The 21,343-nt window shown below is 42.2% G+C and overlaps 1 protein-coding gene across 1 annotated transcript in view; it reads left to right on the top strand.

Moving 5' to 3' along the window:
• wdr44 (WD repeat domain 44) overlaps positions 1–21,343 on the top strand; it is a 74,924-nt gene that overhangs the window by 16,204 nt on the left and 37,377 nt on the right. The window contains exons 2-4 of the mRNA XM_080187348.1: positions 9,980–10,010; positions 17,271–17,345; positions 18,959–19,649. Coding sequence (XP_080043474.1) covers positions 9,980–10,010; positions 17,271–17,345; positions 18,959–19,649 — 797 coding nt within the window. The remainder of the gene's footprint in view (positions 1–9,979; positions 10,011–17,270; positions 17,346–18,958; positions 19,650–21,343) is intronic.

The following is a 21,343-nucleotide window of genomic DNA, read 5'->3' as shown; positions in this document are numbered from 1 at the left end:
AGCATGTCTGCAATAAGTGTTGGTTGCTTGAGGAACTCTGGCTCAGGGTTGATGAGCTGGATTCTGAGCTTCAGACACTGCAACTCATCAGGGAGGGGGAGAGTTACCTGGACGCTGTGTTTCAGGAGACAGTCACACCCCTTAGACTAACTAACTTGAATTCAGCCAGTGGTCAGGGACAAGAGGGTGTGGCTGCAAGTGAGGCAGGTAGAGGGATCCAGGAGGTAGAGTTCCAGGAGCCTCAGTCCCTGAACCTGTCCAACAGGTTCGAGATTCTTGATCCTGTGTGGATGGGAACGGGGACTGCAGGGAGGGTGAGCAAACTGACCACAGCACTGTGGTACAGGGAGCCGTTCAAGTGGGGGGAGAAAAAAGAAATGTAGTTGTAATTGGGGATAGTACAGTTAGAGGCATTGACACTGTTCTGCAAATTTCAGCAAATGTGGGGTTATCCGCTTTGGTAGAAATAATAGGAGGGATTATTATTTAACAGGTGAAAAGCTGCAGCATGCTACGGTGCAGAGGGACCTGGGGGTCCTTGTGCACGAATCGCAAAAACCCCAGTTTGCAGGTGCAGCAGGTGATCAAGAAGGCGAATGGAATGTTGGTCTTTATAGCGAGGGGGATAGAATATAGAAGTAGGGAGGTCTTGCTGCAACTGTACAGGGTACTGGTGAGGCCGCATCTGGAGTACTGTGTGCAGTTTTGGTCGCCGCATTTGCGGAAGGATATATTGGCCTTGGAGGGAGTGCAGAGAAGGATCATTAGGCTGATACCGGAGATGAGGGGGTTAGCCTATGAGGAGAGATTGAATAGACTGGGTCTGTACTCGTTGGAGTTTAGAAGGCTGATGGGGGATCTTATAGAGATGTATAAGATAATGAAGGGGCTAGATAGGGTAGAGGTAGAGAGATTCTTCCTGCTTAGAAAGGATAGCAGAACTAGAGGGCACAGCCTCCAAATAAGCGGGGGGGGGGGGGGGCAGTTTAGATCGGAGTTGAGGAGGAACTTCTTCACTCAAAAGGTGGTGAGTCTCTGGAATTCTCTGCCCGTTGAAGTGGTGGAGGCTACCTTGCTGAATATATTTAAGTCACGGGTACATAGGTTTCTGATAGACAGGGGAATTAAGGGTTATGGGGAGAAAGCGGGAAAGTGGAACTGATCCACTTCAGATCAGCCATGATCTTGTTGAATGGCGGGGCAGGCTCGAAGGGCTAGATGGCCTACTCCTGCTCCTATTTCTTATGTTCTTATGTTCTCTGTGACCAGGATCGAGAATCCCAAAGGTTATGTTGCCTGCCTGGTGCTCAGGTTCTGGATGTCTCATCTGGATCCAGAGGAACTTGGAGTGGGAGGGTAAAAATCCAGTTGTTGTGGCCCACGTATGTACCAACGACATAGGTAGAACAGGAACAGAGGTTCTGCTAAGGGAATATGAAAAGCTAGGAGCTAAATTGAAAAACAACCAAAAAGGTAATAATCTCTGGATTACTACCTCAGCCACGAGCGAATTGGCACAGGGTCAGTAAGATTAAGGAGATAAATGCGCAGCTGAAAGATTGATGCGAGAGGAATGGGTTTGAATTCATGGAACATTGGCACCAGTATTGAGGAAGAGGGGACCTGTTCTGATGGGATGGTCTTCATCTGAATCATGCTGGGACCAGAGTCCTGGTAAATCGTAGAACTAGAGTTGTAGATAGTGCTTTAAAGTAAAAAGTTGGGGGGAAGGGTTCAGTTGTATGGAGAATTACGAAATCAAAGGTAAAGGAGAGGGTAGGAGTGCAGGTTAATAGAATCATAGAAAAACTACAGCACAAACAGACCCTTCGGCCCACAAGTTGCACTGCTCTTATCTCTACCTACTAGGCTTACTTATAACCCTCAATCCTATTAAGTCCCATGTACTCATCCAGAAGTCTCTTAAAAGACCCGAACGATTTTGCCTCCACCACCACCGATGGCAGCCGATTCTACTCACCCACTACCCTCTGAGTGAAAAACTTACCCCTGACATCTCTCTGTGATGAGGACTTTCAACTAGTTAAAGGAGCCGAGGACTCAGGAGAGGTTAGTAAAGTTTCCAGACCACGTAATAGAACAAAGAGTATAGAAGGTAGCAGGAATCTAACCTCAGGCGGCGTAAAAAAGGTGACAAGCATGAGAAGGGAAGTGGTCAGTGCAGTGCAGGGAGATGGTCTGTGGAAGAATAACCAGTCTGTGACAGGAAGGGACAGGGCATGCAAACAAAAGAATGCACTAACAAATCAGGTCCAGGTAAGAAAGACTAACGTAAAGACACTTTGCCTGAATGCACGTAGCATTCAAAACAAAATGAATGAGTTGATGGCACAAATCAGTACAAATGGGTATGATCTAGTGGCCATTACAGAAACGTGGTTTCAGGGTGACTGGGACTGGGAACTACATATCCAGGGGTATTAGACAATTCGGAAGGATAAACAGGAAGAAAAAGGAGGTGGGGTAGCTCTGTTAATTAAGGACAACGACAGGGCGGTCGTGAGAGACGATATAGGCTATAAGGAGCAAAATGTGGAATCAATGTGGGTGGAGATAAGGAATAGCAAGGGGAAAAAGTCACTGGTGGGTGTAGTCTGTAAGCTCCCAAATAATAACTTCAAGGTGGGGCGGGCTATAAACAAACAAATAACAGATGCATGTAAAAATTACAGCAGTAATCATGGGGGATTTTAACCTCCATATTGATTGGTCAACTCAAGTTGGACACGGTGGACTTGAGGAAGAGTTCTTAGAATGCTATCGAGATGGTTTGCTCAAACAGTATGTTACAGAATCTACGAGGGAGCAAGCTATCTTGGACCCGGAGATGAGGGGGTTAGACTATGAAGAGAGACTAAATAGACTGTGTCTGTGCTCGTTGGAGTTTAGAAGGATGAGGGGGGATCTTATAGAGACATATAAGATAATGAAAGGGATGGATAGGGTAGAGGTAGAGAGATTCTTCCCGCTCAAAGGACAGCAGGACTAGAGGGCACAGCCTCAAGATAAGGGGGGGACAGTTTAGAATGGAGTTGAGGAGGAACTTCTTCACTCAAAGGGTGGTGAATCTCTGGAATTCTCTGCCCGTTGAAGTGGTGGAGGCTACCTCGCTAAATATTATTTAAGACATGGGGAGATAGGTTTTTGACAGACAAAGGAATTAAGGGTTATGGGGAGAAAGCAGGAAAGTGGAACTGAGCCACTTCAGATCAGCCATGATCTTATTGAATGGTGGGGCAGGCTCGAAGGGCTAGATGGCCTACTCCTGCTCCTATTTCATATGTTCTTATGTTCTTATCTGGTCCTGTGTAATGACAGTAAGAAGCCTGACAACACCAGGTTTAAGTCCAACCAATTTATTTGATAGTAAACTCACAAGCTTTCTGGGGTTTGCCCCTTCGTCAGGTGAATGGAGAGTTCTGGCGTCAGACAGAGCATATAACAGCACAGACAGTTTACAGATTACTGATTAGAATGTGAGTCTTTACAACTAACCTGCTATTCAAGACTTAAAGATGCTGACAATGTGAGTGGAAAATGCATATTTTAAAGAGATGTGTATTGTCTCCAGACAGTACAGTAAGTGAGGCTTTGCAAAGTCATGGGGGTTACAGATAGTGCGACATGAACCCAAGATCCCGGTTGAGACCGTCCTCATGCGTGCGGAATTTGGTTATCAGTCTCTGCTTAGCGACTCTGCGCTGTCATGTGTTGTGAAGGCCACCTTGGAGAATGCTTACCCAAAGGTCAGAGGCCGAATGCCCGTGACTGCTGAAGTGTTCGCCAACAGGAAGGGAACAGTCTTGCCTGGTGATTGTCGAGCGTTGTTCATTCATCCGTTGTCGTAGCATCTGCATGGTCTCCCCAGTGTACCATGCTTAGGGACATCCTTTCCTGCAGTGTATTAGGTAGACATCGTTGGCCGAGTTGCAAGAGTATGTGCCGTGTATCTGGTGGATGGTGTTCTCACGTGTGATGATGTCATCCATGTCGATGAGCCGGCATGTGTTGCAGAGGTTGCTGTGGCAGGGTTGTGTGGTGTTGTGGCCACTGTTCTCCTGAAGGCTGGGTAGTTTGCTGCGAACAATGGTCTGTTTGAGGTTGTGCGGTTGTTTGAAGGCAAGAAGTGGGGGTGGCCCTGGCAATATGTTCGTCTACATCAATGATATGTTGAAGACTCCGGAGAAGATGTCGTAGCTTCTCCGCTCCAGGGAAGTACTGGATGATGAAGGGTACTCTGTCCACCGTGTCCCGTGTTTGTCTTCTGAGGAGGTCAGTGCGGTTTTTCGCTGTGCCGCATCGGAACTGTTGGTCGATGAGTCGAACGCCATATCCTGCTCTCATGAGGGCATCTTTCAGCGTCTGGAAGTGTCTGTCACAATCCTCCTCATACATAAGAACATAAGAAATAGGAGCAGGAGTAGGCCATCTAGCCCTTCGAGCCTGCCCCGCCATTCAGTAAGATCATAGCTGATCTGTCGCTGCTCAGTTCCACTTTCCCGCCCTCTCCCCATAACCCTTAATCCCCTCTCTTATCAAAAACCCATCAACCCGCGTCTTAAAAATATTTAGCGAGGCAGCCTCCACCACTTCAACGGGCAGAGCAGATTCCGTGTATACGGAGGGCTTGTCCATAGGGGATGGCTTCTTTAATGTATTTAGGGTGGAAGCTGGAGAAGTGGAGAATTGTGAGGTTGTCTGTGGGCTTGCGGTACAGTGAGGTGCTGAGGTGACTGTCCTTGATGGAGATGAAGATTGGGAAAGCTTTAAAAAAAAAACAAAGAACTCCTAAGAAAGCAATAAAGAAAAGAAAGATTATGAAAGTAAACTAGCGCAAAATATAAAAACTGATTGTAAAAGTTTTTACAGATATATAAAACGGAAAAGAATGGCTAAAGTAAATGTTGGCCCCTTAGAAGATGAGAAGGGGGATTTAATAATGGGAAACGAGGAAATGGCTGAGGCCTTAAACAAGTTGTTTTGTGTCAGTCTTCACAGTGGAAGACACAAATAGCATACCGATAATTGACGGTCATGGGGCTGTAGCGAGTGAGGACCTTAAAACGATCACTATTACTAAAGAGGTAGTGCTGGGTAGGCTAATGGGACTAAAGGTAGACAAGTCCCCTGGTTCAGATGGAATGCATCCCAGGGTACTAAAAGAAACAGCAGTAGTAATAGCAAATGCAATAGTTGTAATTTATCAAAATTTGCTGGACTCTGGGGAGGTGCCAGCTGATTGGAAAACAGCTAATGTAACACCACTATTTAAAAAAGGAGGTAGACGAAAGGCAGGTAACTACAGGCCGGTTAGCTTAACATCCGCAGTTGGGAAAATGCTGGAATCTATCATTAAGGAAGAAATAGCAGGACACCTGGAAAAGAATGGTTCAATCGAGCAGACGCAGCATGGATTCATGAAGGGAAATTTATGTTTGACTAATTTATTGGAATTTTATGAGGATATAATGAGTGCGGTTGACAGAGGGGAACAGGTGGATGTGGTGTATTTAGATTTCCAGAAGGCATTCGATAAGGTGCCTTACAAAAAGTTGCTGCATAAGATAAAGGTACACGGAGTTGGGGTAAAGTGTAAGCGTGGATTGAGGATTGGCTATCTAACAGATATCAGAGAGTTGGAATAAATGGGTGCTTTTCCGGTTGGCAATCAGTGACTTAGTGGCGTGCTGCAGGGATCGGTGCTGGGGCCTCAACTATTTACCATATACATAGATGATCTGGAGGAGGGGACTGCGTGTAGGTAACAAAGTTTGCGGATGACACAAAGATGAGTGGGAAAGCAAATTGCGTGGAGGACACGAAGTCTGCGGAGAGATTTGGATAGGCTAAGTGATTGGGCAAGGATCTGGCAGATGGAGTATAACATTGGCAAGTGTGAGGTTATCGACTTTGGAAGGAATAATAGTAAAATGGACTATTATTTAAGCGGTGAAAAATTACAACATGCTACTGTGCAGAGGGGCTGGGGGGGTCCTTGTGCATGAATCACAAAAACTCAGTTTGCAGGTGCAGGAGATAATCAAGAAGGCAAATGGAATGTTGGCCTTTATCGTAAGAGGGATTGTGTATAAAAGCAGGGAGGTCTTGCTGCAACTGTACAAGGTAACAGTGAGACGGCACCGAGAGTACTGTGTGCAATTCTGGTCCCTTTATTTAAAAAAAGATATATTCGCTTTGGAAGGGTTACAGAGAAGGCTTACCAGGTTGATTCCGGAGATGAGGGGGTTAGCTAATGAGGAGAGATTGAGTAGACTGGGCCCGTACTCGTTGTAGTTTGGAAGGTTGCGGCGAGAGCTTATAAAGACATATAAGATAATGAAGGGGCTAGACAGGGTAGAAGCAGTGAGGTTATTTCCACTTACAATGGAAACAAGAACTAGGGGGCATAGCCTCAAAATACGGGGGAGTGAATTTAGAACAGAGTTGAGGAGGAACTTCTTCTCCCAGAGGGTAGAGAATCTTTGGAATTCTCTGCCCAATAAAGCAGTGGAGGCTACCTCGTTAAATGTGTTTAAGTCACAGATTTTTAACCAATAAGGGAATTAAGGGTTATGGGGAACGGGTGGGTAAGTGGAACTGGACCCACTATCAGATCAGCCATGATCTTATTGAATGGCGGAGCAGGCTCAAGGGGCTAGATGGCCTACTGCTGCTCCTATTTCTTATGTTCTTATGTTCTACCGGCAAGATGGATCCAGCAGAAATGGCAGCATAATGGTATAGAATTGGGAGGGAGTTCCCTGATAGTCTCCTACATTAATATGGACAGCATGAAGTCTCATGGTATCAGGTCAAACGTTGGCAAAGAAAGCACCTACTGATTACTACATGCTGCCTCTTCAGTGGATAATCAGTTTTCCTGCATGTTGAATATGACTTGGAGGAAGCACTGAGCGTGACACGGGAACAGAATGTACTTCAGTGTCTATCATCAATAATGGCATGGTAATACCACTGTTGACTGAGCTGACCACAGCCTGAAGGTTATAGTCGCAAGACTGGGCCTGTGGCAGGTGATGAGGGAACTGACAAGGGAAAAATGTACCTGACATCCTCACAAACCTATCTGCCTCAGATAGCTGTGATCACTGCACAGTCCTTGTGGAAACAAAGTCCTGCTTTAACATTGAATTGTGTGATACTACCACTGCCGAATGGGATTGATTTTGAATAGATCTAGTGCTGTGAGCCACCAGCAGCAGCATAATTTTACTCAATCACAATCTGTAACCTCATGGCCTGGCATTACCTCTACCCCACCATTATCATCCAAACCGGAGATCAACCCTGGTTCAGCGAGGAGTACAAGAGGGCATGACAGGAGCAGTGCCAAGCATGCCTAGGAATGAAATGCCAACTTGGTGAAACTATAATACAGGACTGCTTGTGTGTCAAACAGCATAAGGAACATGTGATTCCACAAACAATAGATCAGATCTAAGTTCTGTAGTACCGCATGAATGGTGGTGAACCAACTAAACAATTCACTGGTGGCGGCAGCTCCACACATCAGTGCAGAAGGTAAGCTGAAACATTTGCAACAATCTTTAGCCAGATGTGCTGAGTAAATGATCCATTTCAGCCTCCTCCTGAAGTCCGCAGTATCACAGGTGCCAGCCTTCAGTCAATTTGATTCACTTTGTATGATATCAAAAATTGCTGAAGACACTGGATACTGCAAAGGCTATGTGGCCTGACAATATTCCAGCAATAGTACTGAAGATTTGTGCTTCAGAGCTTACTGCACCCCTTGCCAAATTGTTCCAGGATGGCTACAACACTGACTTCTACCCAGTAACATGGAAAATTGTCCTTGCATGTTCTGTATACAAAAAGCAGGACAAACCTAACCTGGCCAATTGCTGCACCATTAGTTTGCTCTCAATCTTCAGTGAAGTGACTGCAGGGGTCATCAAGAATGTGATCAGGTGGCACTTGTTTAGCAATAACCTGCTCACTGATGCTGTGTTTAGGTTTCACCAGGGTCATCCAGCTTCTGACCTCATTACAACCTATGTTTAAGCTTCAACAGAAGAGCTAAACTCCAGAAGAGCTGGGATGAGAGTGACTGCCCTTGAAATCAAGGCAGCATTTGATAAGTGTGACATTAAGAGGCCCTAGCAAAATTGGAGTTAAAAGGGAATCAGGGGGAAAGTGCTCCACTGGTTGCAGTCATACCTGGCACAATGGAAGATGGTTGTGGTTGTTTAAGGTCAATCATCTCAGTTCCAGGACATCACTCCAAGAGTTATTCAGGGTAGTGTTTGAGGCCAAACCATCTTTAGCCGCTTCATCAATGACCTTCCGTCTATCATAAGGTCAGAAGTAGGGATGTTCACTGATGATTGCACAATGTTCAATACCATTTGTGACTCTTCAGATGCTAAACTAAACTAGACTAGCCATATAAATACTGTGGTACAAGCGCAAGTCAGAGAGAGAGACAAGGAATTCTGGGGTGAGTAACTTGCTTCTGACTCCCCAACGCCTGTCCACTTTACAAGGCACAAATCAGGGGTGTGATGGGACACACTTAGTTGGCTCAGCGCAACTCCAACAACTCTCAAGAAGCATATCATCATCCAGGACAAAGCAATCTGCTTGATTGACACCCCATCTATAAATATTCACTCACTCCACCACTGAGGCACAGTGGCACCAGTCTGTACTATCCACCAGATGCACTGCAGGAACTCATCTTTATGACAGCGCCTTCCAACACAGCGCATTACCACCTTCTCCAGAGCAATGAGGGATGAGCAATAAGTGCAGTTCTAGCTGTCTGTATCTAATGAATGAATGAAAAAAGCTACAAAAAAAGAAAATTTGTAAGTGGGTAAATCGCACATTAAGAGAAATTGAAAATGTACTATGGAGCTAGTTTGATGAAGGAAGGGCTTAAATCTCTGGTGGCAGTAGATTTAAAACTGCATCTATTGCTATGTAAATGATGAACAACAAAAACTTCATTATGATGCATTGTAGATTCATTGGAATACAGGTCTGAGTCTGCTTTAAAAATTATGTAAGGCTCAACCTGGCCTGGTCATTGAATATTGCGCTCAATTCTGGTGAAGGCAAAAACACCATGTCCAAAATTGGCATTGAGGAGAGCCCCAAGACTAATTTTTAGATTCAGAGAATTGTATTTAAAAAAAATTAAATTCAGATTCCTCAGCCTTGGTGATAGGATTCTTGAGACATAAAGATACTAAGTGGAAGAAAAAGCATCATTTCAAGTTAAAACTGCACTGAGAAGAAAAGTGGACTTCAGTAGAAGATAAAAAATACAAGTTCAGGCTGATGGGTGGTGTCAAAAACCAAGCACCATCAAAAGGCAGTAGTGGTAAAATTTAAAGCATTAAAAAAACTCAGTTGAATGCTGTGGTCATAAGAACCATAGTTTTTTCTGGAGATGTGAGCTTAAAAGGCTTGACTTCTCAAAAGTTGAGCTTTCTAAAGTAGATCATTTTCTTTGGCTGACAATGGTTGTACGTAAGCACCAAAGATATTGTCAATTCACAACATGTGACTTGTGTACCTTATGCTCACCTGAACTGAACCAGAGCATAATTTGAATCAGTGTATTGATGTTCATCCATACTTCACTAATCCTGAAATCATTTTGCAAGAAATCTATAATTCAGCTGTTGTGTAACTTGTGAAATTAACATGCCATTTGCCAGCCATTCTCATCAACTTCACAGGTGGCAGCTTCAGTTTCAGTTGATGTGAGTCTTGCTGCAACACTGATCTGGCTATAGCTCTTCTCATGCACCTGTTTGTGTGAAGACAAAAATATTTATTTATCAAAAGTATTGTGTCTGCCTTGTAGATTCTTAGTGATATAATGGTGCTAGTTACCGTAAGTTGTAATGTTAAAATGTTTCTTGCTAGTTACTCTATCAGAATAACATGTCTCTCTTTTCCCTCCTAGATCACCAACAAAGATCGCTACCTCCTCAAAGGTAGGCACTCTTGATCTACAAAATACAGCAATCTTAGTGGAGGAGATTATATTTCCAGTACCCCTGTTCTATTAGTCTGTGTGTTTGGGGCAGAGGGAGAACAAAATCTGGAGTCATATCAGAGTTAATGCGCAGTTCTACAGTGCTATCAAATTCAGCTTTGTTTCACGTACAGTGTCTGTGGTGTACTATGGAGAAAACTGTATGTTGGCAGCAAATTGTAGTTTAGGTGTATTGACTTGGGAACATGGATGGTGCTACACATAAAATCTGACTCTCGGTTAATAGTACAGTTTTACTGCAAATGTGTCTGGCTTGCTTTATTGGGCTCCTGCCTTGTGGTAGGAAATTATGTACGTGCTATAGAGCAGGAGTTGAGCACATTATCAAGACTAATAGTTCATTGCAGTACTGAGAAGGCACTGCATTGTTGGTCATGCTTTTCTTGCAGTAATATATTTAACTACTGTTATGTCTTCCTGTCCATATATTAAAGATCCTATTATGCTGTTCAAACAGGAGACAGTTTTAAAGGTACCCTAACCAATACTCGTACTTCAACTAATAACACCAAAAATATTGTTATATCTTTGTGATGTATTGTTGCTGCATACTACAGCTATCAAATTTGCCAACATGAATCCTTCATTCAAAAAGGCAATTAATTCGCTGAAGCACTTGAGACATTTTTAGTTTTGTTATTGGTCATTTTGAAATTACTGTTCTGCCACATAAAGACCTTAACACAACTGTATGTTAGCCGCTTTGTCAAGTTGACTAAATTTAGCAGTGCTTGGTGTGCAGATATGTTAAGATCTAATTAGTTTAACGTCTGTGGTAGGTAAAATGTTAGAATCCGTCATTAAGGAGGAAATTGCGAGGCATCTTGAATGGAATTGCTTGATAGAGCAGACGCAGCACGGTTTCATGAAAGGGAAGTCGTGTCTGACAAATTTACTGGAGTTCTATGAGGATGTGTCTAGGGCGGTCGATAGAGGAGAGCCGGTGGATGTGGTCTTTCTGGATTTTCAGAAGGCGTTTGACAAAGTACCTCACAAGAGGTTATTGCAGAAGGTCAGGGGACTTGGGGTTGGGGGTAGGGTGTTAGCGTGGATAGAGGATTGGTTGTCAAATAGGAGGCAGAGAGTGGGGGTCAACGGGTGCTATTCGGATTGGCGGATGGTGACTAGTGGAGTGCCCCAGGGGTCGGTGCTGGGGCCTCAGCTTTTTACCATTTATATAGATGATCTGGAGGAGGGAACCGAGTGTAGGGTGTCGAAATTTGCGGATGACACCAAGATTGGGGGAACGGCAAATTGTGCGGAGGGTGTGGAGAGTCTGCAGAAGGATCTAGATAGGCTGGGCGAATGGGCCAGGAAATGGCAAATGGAATTTAATGTTGGCAAGTGTGAGGTGGTCCACTTTGGTAGGAAGAATGGTAGGAAGGACTATTACTTACGTGGCGAAAAACTGCAGCAGGCGACGGTGCAGAGGGACCTCGGGGTCCTTGTGCATGAGTCGCAAAAACCCAGCTTGCAGGTGCAGCAGGTGGTCAGGAAGGCAAATGGGATGCTGGCCTTCATAGCGAAGGGGATTGAATATAAAAGTAGGGAGGTCTTGCTGCAGCTGTATAGGGCATTGGTGAGGCCGCAGCTGGAGTACTGTGTGCAGTTTTGGGCGCCGCACCTGCGCAAAGATATTTTGGCCTTGGAGGGAGTGCAGAGGAGGTTTACTAGGCTGATACCGGAGTTGAGGGGGTTGAGCTATGAGGAGAGGCTGAATAAACTAGGCTTGTACTCGTTGGAGTTTAGAAGAATGAGGGGAGATCTCATTGAGACGTATAAGATGATGAATGGGATGGATAGGATAGAGGTGGAGAGACTCTTCCCGCTCAAAAAAGACACTAGGACTAGGGGGCACAGCCTCAAGATAAAGGGGGGGCGTTTTAGAACGGAGTTGAGGAGGAACTTCTTCACTCAAAGGGTGGTGAATCTCTGGAATTCTCTACCCGTTGAAGTGGTGGAGGCTGCCTCGCTAAATATTTTCAAGAAGCGGGTTGATGGGTTTTTGATAAGAGAGGGGATTAAGGGTTATGGGGAGAGGGCCGGAAAGTGGAACTGAGCCACGACAGATCAGCCATGATCTTATTGAATGGCGGGGCAGGCTCGAAGGGCCAGATGGCCTACTCCTGCTCCTATTTCTTATGTTCTTAAATCTTGTATTTTTACCAGAAATGCCAAGGTCACAGATGACTGGCTCCTAAAGTGTCAAACCTTCCATTTAGTCCAAGATAAAAGAACGATGAAGTATATGAAATTAACTGTTTGAGGATGTTGATTATTCTCGGAATTTCAATTAGCAAACTTTGGGATTTTGTGGAAATATTTATCACACATTGTTCCTCTTTATAAAATAAATCAAATGTGCACTGCAAAAGGCAAATGAACTTATGCTGCCAGACCTTGCTGCATATAGTGGAAGAAAACTTAATACTTGTTTGAAATTCCTTGCAGGGTCTGTTCACAATTGAACTGGTACAGCCCAACATGTTTAGTCCTGCTCTTTGAAAGATCTAGCCAGTTAAGTCCACTCCTGTGCAATTGCCTCATAGTTCACAAGCTTTTTCCATTTGAATATTTATCTGATTTTTAATGGTTATCATCCAATCTCCTTCCAGTCGCCTTTCAGATTCCCAGACAACAACTCGCTGAATAAAAATCAGCTGTAATGGTTTAACTTCTGAGAAATATGCAAATAGATGCACAAGTTAGTGCTATAAATTTTCACAGTTTGTTCTTTGACTTCTGAGCTAACTGGATTGTGAACCTGAGTATTTTAAATATATGTTGTTCTGATGAGCTTTTTATTTTAAATGAGAGTTGATCTTAAATTGCTAAAATGGTAAATAATTTCCCTTTCCACCAATGCTGGATTCAGTCTAACTCTGGAGTTAGGATCTGAATTGGCTCAGAAGCAAAATAGAGTGTTAACTCTAAGAACTTGTACTACAGTATTATAACATTGCTTTGAAACAAAGCTGTTTCACATCATTTTCAGTTGTAAGTGCATTGTAATGTATTTTAATCTGCCATGATCTGAAGCAGAGCAATGACATTAAAAAGTTATTTTCACTATAAAAGCTACGATCGTTGACATTGCTTTCAAAGTATACAGATGTTAGGTAAATAGTATTTGCTTAAATCTGTATTTAAAGCAACTAATTATCAGTATCACCATGTACCTCTTCAAAATAGTTTGGCTCTCTGCCATGAAGAAGTCCCTTTAAGATTGAATAATGTTGGCTAAGAAGTTTCTTTTGCATATCAGCCAATTGCAAGATTTTGGTATATGGGGTGACAAATACAATCTGCTGGCTAAATACATTTATTGACTATAACTTAACATTCCATCACCTTTTTTATTCCCCTCAATACGATTTTATTACATCCCCTCGTTTATCTTATTACATGAATCTTAACTCAGCCAATGCAGTTCAGGTTCCTTGTGCGAGGATTTCCCATTTTGCATGGACTCTTGCTTCCTTCTTTCTCATCTCCAAGAACACTACATTCGTAATAGTCCTCCTTTAGCTATGCTGCTAGCATGGATGATTGGAACCATTACCAGAGGTGCCATTGCCATATGTTTTGAATAAGCTGTTCTTGCTTGCACTCTTTGTTGCTCAAGTGAACTATATGTCTTACCACATCCATTCAATTTGTGTTTTGTTGGTGATAACATTAAATATCACTCAAATTGATGATGACCAAGGAAAGAAAATTCTTATTTTAAAAAAGTGTAATATTTCAGCTTTAGTTGCAGCTGGTACAAATTATGTACAGAATTGTTTCCATTTCCAGTTTTTTTGAGAATCTTTGGACAAAGACATGTTGTATATTGCTGAATGAAAAATCATAATTGGGCAGCTTTTTGAAAGAAAGCTAGTTTTAAAAATCATTTATTTGCCAGTTCTGTGGGTGAGACTTGTTTTGGCACAATGTTTTTTTAACGACGGTCTAAGATTGCAGAAAATGAACTTATGCTGAACACAATTTTCATTTAAAATTGTGGAAGGGTGTTGTAATGGAGTTTGTGTTGGTGAGGGGATAACCTAGGGTGAATTGGATTAGAAAGAAAGGCACAATCATTGCCTATTGTACGCTTTCTTTTTTTGTTTGATATTGTTCTTCCAGGCAAACGGGGCAGGGGGAGGGGGGGTCTACATTTGGCAGTACCACTCTTATTTTTGAAGGTGACATGTCAACTTGTACATTGAGGATCTTGCCTTTTAGTGCTTCCCACTGATTCATTCTCTAACAGTACTGTTCAATCCCATGTCAGTCAAGTCCCTTCTCGTTTTTGCAAAAATCCCCCCTCCCCCACCAACAACCAATTCAAAATTTTTACTCCTGATTTATCTCTACCCTTTTCCATGGTACTATTCAATCTAAATGCATTATGATCACTATCCCCAATATGGTTGACAACTGTCACTGCACCCACTTGCTGCTCTTCATTCCCCAAGACTAGATCTAGAATTGCATATTTTGTTGGGTTTGTCACTAATTGGTTGAAAAAAATTCTGGACACAGCGCGTGAATTTTTCTCCCTCAGTGCCTTTTATATTGTTTGAATCCCACTTGATATTGGGATAGTTAAAGTCTGCTACTATTATTGTCCTCCTGTTCTTACCAGCATAAATTTGCCTACTTACTTGTTCTTCTATCTCCCTTTCAGTAATTGGGGATCTGTAGTATACTCTCAGTAGTGTGGCTACCCCTCCTTTTAGGCTCAATCCATAAAAGTCTCATTTGATGAACCGTTTAATATATCACCCCTTCTCACAACCGGAATTGATTCTTTTACTACGAATTCTACTGTCCCTCCTTTTTTATCATAATTGAAAACTCTATACTGAGGGATATTGAGCTGCCAGTTTCCGTTATATCAATTACATCTTGTTGCCATGTGTCTAGCTGTGCCCTTAACTCACCTACCTTGTTTATAATACTCCCTGCATTGAAATATAAACAGTTTAATCCAGTCAATTTCCCTTGGTAGACACTTTTTAAACATTGCTTCTCCTGTAATTCCAAGTCTGTCATTACGTCTTCCACATCACGAGCTAATGTTCTATCTCCATTTTGCTGATCTGAATCTGATCTATCTGATCCTACTCCTGGGATCCCTTAGCCCTGCCATACTAGTTTAAATGCTCTCAAACAGAACAAGGAAAAAGCCCCACAAGGACGCTGGTTCCAACTCTGCCTGGATATAGCTCAAGATTTGTATCACAGATTTGTACAACACCCACCTTCCCCAGAACCTGTCCCAGTGCCTCAAGAATCTGAATCCCTCCCAGTTACACTATCTTTCCAGCCATGTGTTCATTTGGTTTGCCTTCTTATTGTGCTCTCATTAGTGTGTGGAACTGGGAGTAATCCTGAGATTACTACATTTGGAATCCTGCATCTTAATTCATCTCCGAACTTCCTGTACTGAATTTACATCCTAATCCCTTGGTTTACCTATGTTGTTGGTCCCAATGTGTGCCATCACCACTAGATGTTCACATATCATCCTTGATTCACGTTTGTGGTGACAGAAGAGTCTGTCTGTGCCACTAACTATTGAATCCCCTATCATTACAGCCCTGCCATTCATTTTCCTCCCTCCACTCTGAGCAGCGGAGCCACTCATGGTGTTGAAAAGCTGCTGCCGCTACTTTCCCCTGAGAAGCCATCCACACCATTCCCCTCCCCACCCTCTCACCAATGGTATCCAAAGCGATATATATGTGTGCAAGGGGGATGATGACCACAGGGGACTCCTGTGCTACCTTCCTGAGTCTTTTACTGTTCCTGATGGTCGTCCATTCCATTATTGGCTGTGCAATCCTCACCTGCGGTGTGATGACCTCGCTAAACATACTATCTACGGCTTGCCGTGTGTCCTGATGCTTCACAGTGAGTCCACCTGCAGCTTCAGCTCCAAAATCCGGTTAGCTAGAAACTGCATTTGCCCATACCTTCTGCACACACGGTCATCACTATTTCCTACATAGTGCAGGAGGAGCATATCATGGGTCTGAGATCTCCTGCCATGACATCCCTTTCGATTAAGTTCATAGCTCCCTTTCTAAAAAAAAGTTAGCTAAGGGCCTTATTTATGTTACTTATGAACTTTGTTTCTTATGTTTTACAATTGTAATTGAAGTGTTTGGTAAGTCACTATAGTCTCAGATGATCATAGGCTGCGCTGTCCCTCAAAGGGTGATTTAACCTGAGAATCACCACACTTCAGGTGAGGGGCATTGTTGAGAATAACCTTAGCCAGTCCAGGAATTGTATCTGCGCTGTTGGCATTGTTCTACATCATGAATCAGCTATCTAGCCAATTGAGGTAAACCCTCTAATTCGACAGTACTATTCTGTACTCTTTTTTTTCATTGAGTCCCCATTTCAGTTATAAGCAATGAATTACTTTAGTGGGTGGAAAGTACTCATCAGGACTTACCAATCAGCTACTTTGGTTGGTCCCATGTCACTCTCTGAACCCGTGTTTATTGACTGTTCCTCTTCCAGTTGAGCACAAGGTCATCTGCAAACTCCTCCGCAGTTATGGTGACTGAGCCAAGATGCTCCTCAATGACTCTTCAACAACAGCACTCCTTTATCGCTCTGTCTTGCTCTTTCTTGTGCTGTTCTATCTCCCTGGCTTCACTCTAACTCTCTCTTGTGCTCTTTTACTTATCAGCTCCATGCTCAGTCTTGTAATTCCTCGTGGGTTTTTATCTCCCCAGCTCTGCTCATTATTGTTCTTTCTCATATTCTTTTGTCTCTTGGTTCTGCTCTCCAGTGTTATGTCACTACTTGTAAAAGGAGAAATGAGTAGATCAAGTATTTACAAGTCAGTTGGACAAAGCTTGATGGGCAAACGTTGAAAAAATTTCTGAAAGGCAGTATAGTTACTGAAAAGATAGTACTGTGGCAGCTTAATATTTGAGATTCCTGGATTGTTAATTTAGCGCAAAAATGACATGCTTATTAAACAGTTACTTTTTTATTTCAGGTTAATACAAACATTCTGAATGAAACGTTGAATTCAATTTTTTTTTACAATGCAGGACTTGAAATCTCAGAACGTAATATGCCATGAGATTGAAAGATGAACGGGAAGAAATGATATCTTTTTTACAGATAAATCTTTGGAGACAGCATGGTTGAATGGTACTTTCATTTTTTTGTTATTCCCTAACAGGATATAATGGACAACAGAGCACAGAAACTTGATCAAGATTTTCCATTTGATCATAATAATGAAGATAAAGATGAGGTTTGCTATTTTGCTTGTAATCTGCTACAGCATTTTTCCAAATTTTTAATGAATAATCTGTACGGTTTAAACTTGTATGATGAGAAGTCAACAAATATTTCACCACATTGATGGACATAATGTGTTAACATACGAGCTGCAGGATTGGTATGCAATATGGCACTGGTCCATTTTTTTTTGTTTTGCTATGTTTTACAATCTGTCATAGCTTGCCAGGATGTGTGCAGTCCAACAACACTCAAGAAGCTTGACATCATCCAGGACAAAGCAACCTGCTTGACTAGCACCCTAACCACAAACATTCAATCCCTTCACTACTGATGAATAGTGGCAGCTATGTTGACCATCTACAAGTTGCACTGCAGGAACTTACCAAGGCTTCTTCAACATATGATTGCTACCATCTAGAAGGATAGCACAGACATTGGAACACCACCACCTGGAGGTTCCCCTCCTAAACAGTCGCTGTCCTGACTTAGAAATATATCGCTGTTCCTTCACTCACTGGATTCAAATCTTAAGATTCCCAACTTATCAGCACTGTAGATGTACCTACATCAACAGCAGTAGTTCAAGAAGGCAGCTCATCACTACCACCTCGAGGGCAATTAGGGATGGGCAATAAATGCTGGCCTGGCCACCACTGAATACATCTCACGAATGAATAAAAAATAATTTTAACGTACCATTCTGTCATGCTGAATGTACCTATGAGTAGGATCACTTAGAAAAAAGGGATGTTCACAGTTACTTCATTGTACTGTTAATGTAAGCCCTCTTGTGACATTAATAAATAAACTTTTAAAAAAACTTTGGAAGGATTTCATGGAGACCTTGTGTGGATCAGATTTTTTTAAACGATCAGATAGCCTACTTGTGTTGCTGGGTATGTCTTAAAAAGCCATCCCATCATAGCTGTAAACTCACAAAATGCATTCCCTTAGCGACAGCAAAAAATTGTAGACTTTAAATTATCAACAGAAGCAACTAATGTGGGAAATAAATATTTTCACAGTTATAAGATATTGAATGCTTTATCAAAAATAGTTGTTGAAGATGAGAGTATAAAGCAATTAAAATGAAATTGGATAAGTATTTAAAAAGGAATGTTCAAAAATTGCGAGTAGGAAAATGGAATTTGAGTTGGTAGCCTCAGTTGCAGAGCTGGTGTTGACCAAAATCAATCAGCTTGTCTACTTAGCAGCTGTTGCCATTTGTTAAAGACTTCCAAGCTTGTATCACCCTTAGTGCATACAAGCGTTTTCTTAAACTGCAAGAGCAAGTTAGGAAAGGTATGTCTCTAATTTTTGATAATGGCACTTGTCCAAAACTCCCCATACAACTGTCACCATCTAGAAGAACAAAGGCCCCCATCCCGCTCGCCCGCGGCTGTCCCCCTCCCGCTCCTAATTTCCCATTTTTGTCTCAAGTTAAGGAGACAATTTGAACTCAAGTTTCTTGTGAAGTTCAGTCTCTGTTGCATTATTTAAGTCATTATTCGTCTACAAAACAAAAATGGTCGACTTTTTATTTTAAAAATAGAAACCAGTTCATGTTTGTGAATGGTCTTTTGAACTTGCAATAAATTCTGTCATGGTTTTCATTCTTTTCAGGTTCCTGAGAAAGCAGCAGAGGAGCACCAACAAAAGAGCCAGCTGAAAGCTGAATCCTTAGATACTGGTGAAGAGGAGAACATTTTAAAAACAGACCAGGTTGCAGTTCCTGCATTAGTTGAAGCTGATGTGCTTACCAATATCACTGGACTTTTAAACGTTGAACAGCCATTGTGCACAAAGCCAAAGGATGTGACAGAGCAAAGCAGTTCAGATGTAAAGATTGAGCAGGCAAGCTTCTTATCAGATACACTGACAACTCTGCCATCTTTAGAAATGCTCTCAGCGTTGTCACTGAATGATGGGAGTGGAACATCAGACTATGTTAGCAATTTGTGTCTGGATAAATGCAGTGAAGACTCTTCTACACCTTCACAACAGTCGTCAAATAGCACTGAGGAGGTCAAAGTGGTCAAGAAAGCAGACATTTTAGAACATGTTTCTACAGACTGTGCCCCTCTCCATGACGTGCTATCACCCGAGGAACTGCAACCTTCAAAACTACCAAGGCAGATTAATGTGGAACCTGATATAGTAGCTAGCACCAAGAAACCCACACCATTACGACCTCCACCACCAGGATCAAGTGTTCCTCCTCCCCGGCCACCGCCGCCTGCAAGGCCTGCTCCTCCTCCTCGAAAGAAGAAAATTGAAACCACCTTGGAGCTGCATAGTTCTTTAGGTCTAGATGGTAAGTGGAATTGCTATGAACATACTACGAATTAGGGGCATGATTAGATCACTCAGTCCCTTGAACCTGCTCCGCCATTCAAAAAGATCATGGCTGATCTGATTGTAAACTCAATCCCAAATACCTGCCTACCTTCAATACCTTTCAGCCCCTTGCTAATCAAGAATGTACCTACCTCTGTCTTTAAAATATTCAAAGGTTCTGATATGAACAGTTTCAGTTCTGCATCATGTCTTGATGTATGATACTTTATTCCCTGGCCGAAGAGGGTTTTAAAAATGTTTTGCAGAGAATGTCCAAATATATAGCTATCCGTTTATTTTAGAGCGACGCTGTTGTCATCATTATAGTGCCGATTTCACCAGTCTTGACTTACTAAGTTCCATTTGTCCAAGTGCTTTTAATTTTTTTTTTCGCTGGCTGGGCCAACGTTTGTTGTCATTGGTGTGAGCCGTTCTCTTGACCTGCTGCAGTCCATGCAATGTGGATACACCCACAGTGCTGTCTGCAAAAGAGTTTTATGATTTTGACTCAGTTATAGCGAAGGAATGGTGGCGTACTTCCAAGTCAGGTGAGGTATGGAGGGGAAGCTGCAGGGGTGTGTTCTGATGCATCTGCTGCACTTGTCCTAGGTGGTAGAGGTTGTGGCATTGGAAGATAATGGTGCAAAATCCTTGGTGGGTTGCTGATGTGTGTCATTTGATTTGTTATGTAAAATGAATGTGTGGCATCATGATTAACTATTGAATAGCTCAGTACAGTTCTGCTGACTCCAAGGTCTTTGAATCACTGTCTTAGACATAATATACAGATGAAATCTGTCTTCTCTTTCTAAGATGTATGTTCACACTTCAGAAGCTTTGCTAAGTATTGTTTGTCACTCCTTTTGAACCAATTTCGTAAATGGTTTGCTTGCCAGTGACAAATAGAATACTTTGCAAAGCCAGGGTTTCTGTTATGCTTCAGAATTATGTAGTAGGAGTAACTTACGTTAATAAAACTTGATTAATTTGTTTCTGTGTTCAAATAACTGTTTAGAACAAACATGTAGTATAATTATTTGCCCAACTCTGCTTTAAAGGTAATCCTTATTCTGTGTAGAAAATGAAATTATATATGTTTTGATGGCTTGATCGTGGTTGTTGCAATTACACTGGAAATGTTGTGTACAACTACACAAAAATAGATGTGAGAATTAAGTGGCATAAATTGAGCAGCAATACAGAAGACTTGCTGTATATTAAGAACATTTGCTGCAGCTGTTTTTGCTGTTAATGTTTTGCTCAGTCATACCTGATTAGGTCAGCTTTTTATCTTTTCTTGTGGTAGGAAATATTTGCAGAATAAATTGCTAGATTTGTATATTCAATTTTTATGATAGCCTGTGAAACATTGTCAAATATTCTGTTAGAAAATAGCATAATTTCATAATATGGCCTGCATTGCTCAAGAGTTGAAATTAGCCCTGAATGTAAGTATTTTGATCTGTTTCTTGGTTGTGTGCCAATGTCTGTCACTGATTTGCACCTGTTTTTATCACCTGTCTTTGTAGTAAATCTTGTGTTCATTGACGAGAATCCATCCCCAGGAGATAGTCACAGTAACTTCATTGCAGTGTTAATATAAAATACTTGTGACAAAATATGCTTGAAATAAACTTTATAATACTAAGAGGTAGAATAGTCCTTTTCTTT

Source organism: Carcharhinus amblyrhynchos, chromosome 4 (assembly GCF_965287045.1).
Source record: "Carcharhinus amblyrhynchos chromosome 4, sCarAmb.v2.hapA, whole genome shotgun sequence".
NCBI classification, from domain to species: domain Eukaryota; kingdom Metazoa; phylum Chordata; class Chondrichthyes; order Carcharhiniformes; family Carcharhinidae; genus Carcharhinus; species Carcharhinus amblyrhynchos.
Note: the sequence above shows the minus strand (reverse complement) of the source record. Positions and strands in the feature narration are given on the sequence as shown.